General features: G+C 40.6%; 1 protein-coding gene across 3 annotated transcripts in view; it reads right to left on the bottom strand.

Moving 5' to 3' along the window:
- Positions 1–7,599: 7,599 nt before the first annotated feature.
- LOC123958666 (plakophilin-3-like) overlaps positions 7,600–10,165 on the bottom strand; it is a 31,519-nt gene continuing 28,953 nt past the window's right edge. For all 3 annotated transcript variants that reach the window (XM_046032181.1, XM_046032182.1, XM_046032183.1), the window contains one exon: positions 7,600–8,620. In XM_046032181.1, coding sequence (XP_045888137.1) covers positions 8,579–8,620 — 42 coding nt within the window. In that variant the 3' untranslated portion in view covers positions 7,600–8,578. The remainder of the gene's footprint in view (positions 8,621–10,165) is intronic.

The raw sequence follows: 10,165 nt of genomic DNA, 5'->3' as shown, positions 1-10,165 counted from the left end.
TTCCGGCAGCGGAGGCTGACAGAACCGGAAATAGTTTTATAAAAAAATAAAAGTATTTCTAACATTTTATTGCTTTTCATACAAAACGAACAACATCAATATTGTCAGTCGGGGTGCATTTGTACTCTCAATACTCAAGGCATCTCAGTATTCTTAATACAGTGGTTTTATTTGTGATTGGTGTTCTGACCAGTCCACTTTTCTAGGTGTTGTTATGCGTCAAATGCACATATGTTATACACCACAGTGTCATTCATCTTAAACAGTTGTATGTGGTTGGGATTTTCCATCATTTCATCAGTCAATCAACTTCCTGAAATAGGGACACTGCTTGCAGTAACCTACAAATGTAGAAACCTTAAATACCTTGATATAAGGTCCAAAGGCCTTAACTGAATGTATGTACATATACACTTATCAAATAACATTGTAGTGTTCTTGTGCAAAAAATTGAGAAAGCCCTAAAGGCACCACAAACATGGATGTGTTGGATGCTTCTTAGTTCTCTCCTAGCCTATACAATTGTTTGATTTTGGCCTACCATTAATGTGTTTGACCCTAAATTAATTCTTGATATTACTATTAGGCTGCTTAATACATATCCTTAATATTTATTAAATGTAAGAAGACGGTCTGTATACAATGTATTCTTTATTTCATTGCAGAGTGCAGACTAATTTTATATTCATTTATTCTTTTATATTTTCTCATGTATTTTTATAGTCATCAATTTTATTCATTTTCACTTGCTGCCTATAAGGTGTCTACAGGTCGTGTGACAGTTGTAAGTTTTATTTTAAAGTTAAAACAGGAAGTGGAATGTACGTGGTCTTGCTGAACTCACTGAGTGGCGGAGGAGGAGAGGGTTTCCTGAATCGCAGAGATGTCGCCACTTCTCAAATCCCATTGGCTGGCAGCTGCTCGTGCGGAGGAAACCGCGGTGGAGAGAAATGATCACTTCAAAGGCGTCGGAAAATATCTTGACAGCCAGTTTATGTTCTTAACACAAATAACTGCAGACAAGTTTTCAGTGAAGTTAAAATAAAATGTATATATTCACATAGCCTAGATGCTGGATATGTCAGTGAGAGAGAAAGGCTAGGGTGAATTAAGGGTCATTTATTTAGCCTAATATTTCTCAATAGACTTATCCCATATTTTTCTATTGATCTCATTGTGTCTTTCCCCTCTGCTTATATTGTAGATAAAGTACCATGTATGTGAGATCTCTAAAATCTTTTGATACCATGGTCCCTGAAGTTCCCACTACTTGTCTGAAGAATATAGGTTATTTAATATTTTTGCAAAACATGTCTGCAGTGAATTTATTTCCATTTCTCCACTTGTCTCTCCCCCTTTAACTAGGCTACTCAGCCCTGTCTCAGATCCCTCCAGGTGCTTCATGCTCCCGCATGGTGCTTACCAGCCTTATGGTGGGAATGAAATATCCCCCATCCAATCCACTTTTGTAAAGGACTCCCTACTTTCTCCCCACTCATCACAGAAATCTTAAACTCCTCTTGTGGCTCTGATTCTGTCCCACAACTGCTCAAACTGGCTGCCAGTTTCCCCTGACCCATCTCTAACCTTCTGCTTCCTGTCAAAAACAAGTCAAAGTTGTGTGTGAAACAGAACAGAAACAGCCGTCTTCAAAGTCCAACCACCTCCTCCTCTACAGCTGGGGGATCTCACATGCTCATCCTCCTGGACTTCACTGCTCACCTCCTCTTTTCCAGCTTGAACCCTCCGTCGGGTTAACCGGTAACGCCCCCTGCTGGCCGAAGTCTTATCTCACAAACTGAGAGCGGTTCATCAGAATCAACAAGGACACCTCCTCCACAGCTCCTCTGTCCCAAGTTGTCCCTCAGAGTTCAGTGCCAGTTAACTCTCAAGACGCTCCCCCATGGAAACATCATCTGTCGTCATGGTCTCCACTTCGACTGCTACACTGATGACTTCCAGCTCTAAATCTCTACTAAATCCATTCAACCATCCAGCTCAACCCAACTGCCTCACTAAAATGTAATCAAGGATGTAAGCAAACCTTTCTTAAACCTAAACGTGATAAATTCAAAATAATCATTATTCACTCATCAAAACCACACACAACTTCTACTTCTCCATCCCCACCTGCAGTCTGTCTCCCTCCCTCCTTTTTCTCTTTCGAACACCGTGCTAACCTCAGTACCAAAACTCTCTTTTTCCACTTGAAAAACATAGCTCGCCTTCACTGATCCCTCTCCTTTTCTGCTGCTGAACCTCTGATCCTTGCTTTCCTCACCTCCTTTCATTTATGGCACATCATCCAAAGTCCTCAATAAACTCCAGTACACCCAGAACCGCTTGCATGCCCACTCATTCTCTCTCCGGTGAGCACATCACCCCCCGTCCTCAGGACCCTTCACTGGCTCCCTGTCCCACAACGTATTCAATTCAAACTCCTTGTCATTACACTCAAAGCCCTCCAAAACCCTATCACCTTACCTACCCTCTCCACCGGCACTCTCCTCCTCAACCTCTTGCCCCCACCACCCAAGACCCTCGAACTCTCTGCTGACTGCACCAATCTGTCCGTCTTCAAGAAGTTACTGCTTTTTATGTTTATTAATTTAATGTTCCTGCTACCTAATATGTATGGGTAAGAAGACATTCTGATGCTTAGCTTGACATGTTGTCAATTAAATGTGTTTTATGTTAGAAGCTGCCCACATACTTTGACATTGATTTTACAATTACCCATAATTATTTTCTTCATCCCTCAATGTAAAAGAGGGATCATCCTCCGTGATATTAAGTTTTTGGTGTCGTACAGCTCTGAGGGAACAACCTGGTGCATTCTTTTTGACTTTCACACGTTGTTTACAAATCTCTGTGCTGTCTTGGGGATATTTCATTCTGTTGTTAAAGTTTAAAATTAGGTTAGAATCAAAGCACCTGCCAGTTTTATTTCCTACTGTAATAATGCTTATTGCATTCTGTATATTTATAGGTGATAATTGAAAGCAATGGCTGCAGATGTTTGTCCACAAAAAGGATTTCTTGTGGTTATTGTTGTTGGTTTGTAACACCTGAGCAGAAAGTGTATTGGGACCATGCTCCATGGTGATTTTGCACTGAAAATAAATATGATTTGATTTGTAAAAAATGACTTTAGTGCAATTTTAAACTGGAATATTGTAATATTCCGATGATGGACAAAGGTGAAAGTCTAAAGCACGATGAAGCTTCGTGCTCAGAAACTGAGAAAATAAGCACTAATGTCAGAGCTAAAACTCGCATGCGCCCTGTTGATTAGAGGATCCAAAACAGATCTTATAAAGACAAAACACCCTGACTGAAAAACAAGCCAGTTATGTGTTGTGCATACATTGTGAATTGTTTCAGATGGATGTAAGTCTGCATCTAAAACTACCTGTCCAGCTACATTGATAATGCACCAAAACCTTGGATTAGACAGAAAGAATTTCATGACTGCTACCCATTAAATGCATCACCTATAATGCGCTCGCTGCCGATGCAAAAAGCTACTGACTTTAGCAATAAAGTGAAATAAACTACAGTTAAAAATAACTTCTGTAAGTACTGTCAAAGAGACACTCAGAGTAAAGTGTATTACTGCTGATTTTAGTGTTGTCAGTGTATGTTTCCAAAGACCAAAAGAATCTGTAATGTGTAGCCATTTTGGCACATATTGTTATTTGGCGAATTGTTCTTAATAATCTTCATGGGACACGCAGAAGTGTTTATCTAATGCAGGCATAGAAATGGAACAACGTGAATCGCTGCCAGTACATACTAATTCATTTCCCATTGCCTAATGTAGCAACTATGTTTAAAATCCATGATTGTAATTGGCATTTTCAGAGGTTAAACATGTACTTGAATTCTTAGAGAAAAGGGGAGTTCCAAGCACAAAGGAAGCAGCCCTCCTCTCCTCACAATGGCTCAGACGACGGTAGAGAGAAGGGGGGGCTCCACAGAGAAAACACACACACACAAACACACTCACAAAGTCATGGAGCAGCCTCTTTGATAACACACACAGAAACACATTACTCCTACTAACTGCTCCTTTGGGTTGTTTACGTTCCAAGTCTCTCCTCCATGTGTTATCCTAGGTTGCACAAGGTCTCATACTTTTAGGAAATGGGAGGTGTGTGAACCCAATGGTTCACTACAGGAATTACTGTGGTAACTCAGTTGTTGGTATATAGGCGCATGGTATGCCTAAAGAACAACAAGGGCAGAGAAACAGTAAAACACGACCCCTGGACATTCAAACGGACTTTGTCCAAAAATGACAGGGCACGTGGAGAGAATGAATGTGTGCTGACCCCAACCAACATTCTGACAAACATTCACTTACAGGTAATTTCAGACCTGCCAGAGCCTGGAGGAAAAAAAGCCATCCATCCTTATAAACCAAGATTTGTTGGTTTGTGCGTGTGTGTTTGTGTGTGTGTGTGTGTGTGTGTGTGTGTGTGTGTGTGTGTGTGTATGTCTCTTTATTTCTGTTAGATAGCGAGGTACATACCAAGTGCTGTTAACCACAAGAACCGCCCTAAAGGTGGAAGGAAAGCCAGAATGGATTTATGCCACAAGGTGCAGGAGAGATCTTATCCAGGGAAACAAGCGCACAGGAAAAAAAGCGGTTGTCCTCGTGCAGGCGTGCTGATCTTCCTTGGCACAGGTGAACATTGCAATACTGACACATATCCTAATCTTCTATCAGAGTGCTTGGACTGAAGCACCACTGAAACTTGAAACAAACCTCACAGAAGAAGACAAAAGGTCTTCACTGGGCATCAGAAGAGAGCCCCACGCTTTGAAGACGATATTTTTATGATACTGCTAATCTGGCTATGCAAATGATGGTGGGTTAAGGCAGCAACAACACAAATGAACAAAACCAATTAATACAAAGCTACATGAGATACATTTTGTAATGTTTGTAAAAGAAAAAAAGGAGCCAGTGATTACCGATTACTACTTTCTAGGTTATCACACACCTCCTTTTCCAGACACACACAAAGAAGCAGTGGAGTTTGTGGTGTCACAGGTTAATCATTACTATTTACCCTCAGGTGTCAACATCTCTGGTGTTCTTAAGCTACTACGTTTTCACACACAGAGAGAAGGAACAGTATAGGTTTACCATTTGGAATTTTTTTCTTTTGCTCTGCCTGTTTAGCGTAAATATCCCCTTTAGGTCTTTTTATTCCACTTCTTGTCCTGTGGAAGTGGCCTAGTGTACGTCGGTGCATGTGACCTGTGAATGTGTCACACCTGAGAGCACTTTAACCACTTGAGGGTGTTTTTTCAGAAGCCTTTGTTTGGTCGTTCAGGGCGGAACTCATGGGTTACATGAAGATAGATGTCTTTTTGTGGGGGACGATGTTGATGTCATGATCAAAAAAGTGGGAACAGCGCTTTAAATCTGGCCTGGAGAACATGTTTGGGATGCTGCATATTCTGTAAATTTGGGCTGCTGTACATGAAATATTTAAGGTGGTCTAGTGTATATTTCTGTCTTTGGAGTGTTTTCTTGTGAACTCCACTCTTGGCTCTTTAACTTGTCTGCTGCTTATTGAAGCTCTAGGATGTTTATGACGTATCTAAACAAAAAAAACAACCATGTGAAACATTCTGGTCTGCATGGTCAGTAGTACTGCCACAAGAGGGCAGGGAAGATCTGTGCAGCGTCCATCGGTCCATCAGTTGGAAATCTGTGAACTCCATATGCTGCACCTTCAGGATTGATGCTCCCACTAAGGTTATATTATAGTGCCATATGGATTCTAGTAATATCCACTCCACTTAATCTTTCATTGACAGCTTTTATAGTTTTCCATAGGCATCAGTCAGAGCCTTGTTGGAAGATTTTGCTGTTACATGGGACTGAGGTCAGGTATGTTCAGTCTAAGTCTTGGAGAGAAGAGACAAAGCCGCAGGGCTGCTGTGTAACTCCTGTGATAAAAGTGGATGAAATTTGGAGCTCCGTAAGGGGAGACAGGGTGGTTGCCATGGGGCATACCTCCACAATCGGCGCCTAGCGCTTACTGTTAGTCATCATGTAACGTAGTAGTATCCCAGCCAGGCTGGCTGCTGATGGTAACACCACAAACCCCGACAGCTGATTAAAGGGATTCTAAAAATAATTTTGGGGGTTAAAAACCCTGTTGTATTACGTTCACAACTGCCAGGTGATGTAATAGAAGTAATTTGGTATAAAATACCACAGCTACATTTAGAAAAATATAGTGGAGTCAAAGTATAAAGTAGCATAAAATGGAAACACTCAAGAATTGTACAAGTACCTCAAAATTGTACAGTGGGAAAATGTCTCTGAGCTTAACCAGCCAATTATTAACAATGCTTATATGTATTGTGATTATATTATAAAGTTCATAGCTCCATGAACAAAACCTCTGTGGGTAGTGATGGATCACAACCTTGTGAGCATGTAGACTAAAAACAGTAATTCCTCAGTCAGGCTGAGCCCCTCCCATCCTCCCTCTGCTAGATAAGTGCTGTGAGGCTCCCACTGGTCTGCAGGATCCTCTGTCAGATAAACTCCAGGGCTGAAGGTTACAGTGATCTCTCCCACACGTCCTTCCAGAGAAATCCTCCATGCAGTAACTCTGTTCATCCATCACCCTCTGTCCTACTGGCCTCTCCACAGTTCAGACATTATTCAGCTTTTTAATTACATTTTGTTTGACTAGATTATATAGGACAGAAAAGGAGTCTTAGTTTTGTTAGTACACTATTGTCCCCAGTCTTTGAGCACAATCCACTGCACATACAGTATATTTTTCAAGGTTATGATTTCCCTCATTGTGAGCAAAAGATACTGTTTTGTGAAGACAGGCTAATTGCCTTGTTTGGGTTAATGTGTGTTATATTCTTTTAAGTTTCATCAAGGCACTAACCCCCGAGATCCATGGTTTTAATTTATTCTTGACTCCACATTTAGTTCTTGTGGTATTTCTGCACAGCTCTCCGCTGAGATCAGTGCTGAACAAACAGCTGCTGGGCCAATAATTTGAAATTTGGTGAAGTCTCTATTCTTGAACTGCCATGGTGGCCTCTCATGCTGTCTTCTCATTTATTCTTCTTTTATCAAACTTGAATTCAAACGCTTTATTCCTATAGGACAGAAACAAGTCAAAAATAGTCAGATAAATAAATTTAAGACCTCAATAAAACCAGATTTGCAGAATTGTTAAACTTAAATCTGGAGCAGCTAACTGCTTCCTACTTCTTTTTTTTGCGTCCTTCCCCCCTTTTTACCCCAATGCTTGAATTGATAAAGCTGTATAACAGCCACAGTGTCTGGGAGACTATACTAAGGCACAGTGCTGCTTTGAGTTAAATGCTATTGTCAGCATGCTAAGATGCTAATATCCAACAGATAATGTTTACTGTGTTAGTATGCTAAGATTTTCTAATTAGCGCTAAACAGTATCAAAAGTTTTGCCGGTGTTTGGTCATAAAATTATTTTGAGAGAATTAGAAATTTTTTGACCTGATCATCACCAGAGTCAGGGCCAGACATCATCTCCACACATTTACGACAGACCACAAACACTGTAACAGTTCTGCTGAAATTATTTATGCAAGTAACATATATTTTAGTTGCATTACTGTACACAAACACTGCTTCATTAAAAAAAAAAAAAAACACACACAAAAAAACCCAGCAACAAGTGCCTTCAGTTTCAAGAATTAGTAATTTGCTCTTTGCAAAATTAAGGCTGCAGGCAAAAGTATTCATAAATATAATTTCTGGGGTGTTTGTTTTGTAACTGACATTTCCTCAGAGCTGTCGATCATCATGAAGCTCTGGTAGCTCTGAGTAACTCTAGGTACAGACAAGAGTATACAGGTATTGATTTTCAATATTTCCATGCATGCACTGCTTTCCTACATAGCATGATAAAGTGTTAATGCAATTTCTTCATTTTCTAAAACACAGAATCAACTAAGGAAGGTATGTTTAGTACGTTTGTAATTATTTTAAAGACTAACCATGTCCCTTGCTCATGAACATATCTGTAATTTTGCAGAACCCTTTTCTCTTTCCGTTGTTCTCTCTTCCACCTGCTCTGTCCATTTTATTTCCACATTGCTCGGCCACGTGCACTCCACGCACTGACTGAACTGGACGGATGTGTACATGTACACATATGAGACGGGTAAATCATGTACATTTGATTTACCGGTCTCATTTTGCATTTTTAACACTGGGCTTATCTACAGTATCTATCTAATGTGGGTATCACACTGTGCCGGCTGTATCAACAGCAACATCAGTCCAAAATAATTGCAATCAGTGTCAGTGCCAAAACCCCAACCCCATCAGTTAGACCCTAATATACACACAGAGCTTCTGGTCATTGGTCACTGGTCATCTTCTGGAGTCCACTGTGTGTGTGGATAACATTACTTTTTATGGATTACAAACATTTCCCCCTTCCTGTGGGTCCATCACAGTTCGATTATCTGCTGTTGTTCCTCTTTTCCTCACAGCAGCCTTGATCCTGTGCTCAGACTGAATTATGTAACATGCTGCAGCCTAGATGGTGGCATCTGTGAAGTCTCGTCTGGAAAATCCTTTCTGAAAAACATAAAGACGCAGTACAAAAATATTCAGTGATTGGGTTAGACATTTACACTCAGCTTGTGCTGCCATCCACCATTTGCTACATGCTCTGTCCAAGCGGCGAGATAGTTACCTTTCTGATAGGGCTGCAACTAACGATTATTATTTTCATTGTCTATTAATCTGTCGATTATTTTCTAGATTGATCGATCAGTTGTTTGGTCACTAAAATTTCAGAACCCCAGACTACGTTGCTGAATTTAGATTATACCATACTTGGCTTCACAATTGCTGCAGCCTTCACATTTTCCCACAAACTAAACTTACTTTAAATTTAAGGGCCCTGTAACAGCCCTCCATATATCAATGCTATTCTTGTTTAATGACTTGTTTCAGCTTCTTCTTCTAATCTTTACGGCCCCAGTGTGTTTCCTGTAGCATTGCCCCCCAAGGTTGGGGTAAGGTCTTAGGTTATGGTTAGAGCTGGTTGGAGGTAGGGATAAGGTTGTGTTCAAGTAAAGGGGAAACGGAACACACACACACACACACTACTAAACAGTGTTACATATACTGAACAAAATTATAAACGCAACACTTTTGTTTTTGCCCCCATTCATCATGAGCTGAACTCAAAGATCTAAGACTTTCTCTATGTACACAAAAGGCCTATTTCTCTCAAATATTGTTCACAAATGTGTCGAAATCTGTGTTAGTGAGCACTTCTCCTTTGTCAAGATAATCCATCCACCTCACAGGTGTGGATCAAGATGCTGATCAGACAGCATGGGGACTGACCAGGGGTGCCTTAGGCTGGCCACAATAAAAGGCAGTAAAATACTTGCACACTGCTGACATGTCAACGTAATTGTTGGGTAAAATTTATTCAGACTTATTTGGCCGAACACCAAAGTTGCTTTTGTTGCTATTGTTGGCCGATTAATTTTGGTTGCCGAACATTCGGTGCATCCCTACTGTTTAATCCAGTGTCTTTTGGTATAACCTGCTACTTTTCAACCTATCAGGAGTCCTGTTTTTGTTCTTTTGTTGATATATTGTTAAAGTAAAAATATTGATATTGCAACAGAGTAAAAATCCTTTTTGTGCTTGAATTTCGTTTTGACTAAATGCCTTGTGCAACAACCCACACCCAAACTCTTCTGCCAGTCTGTCTTTTAGGTGAGAACATATTTTGTCCAAAGGTTGTCCGGAGGGTGGCTCTAGGGAAATGCTCACAGGTAATTCAAAATGTAAAAGGATTCGCCCTCTGGGAACCACGAATAACAACAGCAAATTTCATGGCACTTTGTCCAGTAGTTTTCCAGATACTTTGCTTTGGAGCAGTTTGTTTGTACTGTGAAGACAGGAGTTTGTGTGAACTGCATGAGATTGGGTTGAGGACAGACACACACACAGACACAACAGGATATCTATAAAATGTAATAACTTCACCATGGCTACCCCTAGTCACATAAACACATGGCTTTTGTTTGCTGTGTCAGGTTCAGTTTGGCCAGTGCGTGTGTGTGTGTGTGGTGATGGGGGAGGGATTATGCGGAAGGA

The sequence above is a fragment of the Micropterus dolomieu genome, linkage group LG20 (assembly GCF_021292245.1).
Source record: "Micropterus dolomieu isolate WLL.071019.BEF.003 ecotype Adirondacks linkage group LG20, ASM2129224v1, whole genome shotgun sequence".
Taxonomy (NCBI): Eukaryota; Metazoa; Chordata; class Actinopteri; order Centrarchiformes; family Centrarchidae; genus Micropterus; species Micropterus dolomieu.
This window is presented reverse-complemented; position numbering and strand designations above follow the sequence as displayed.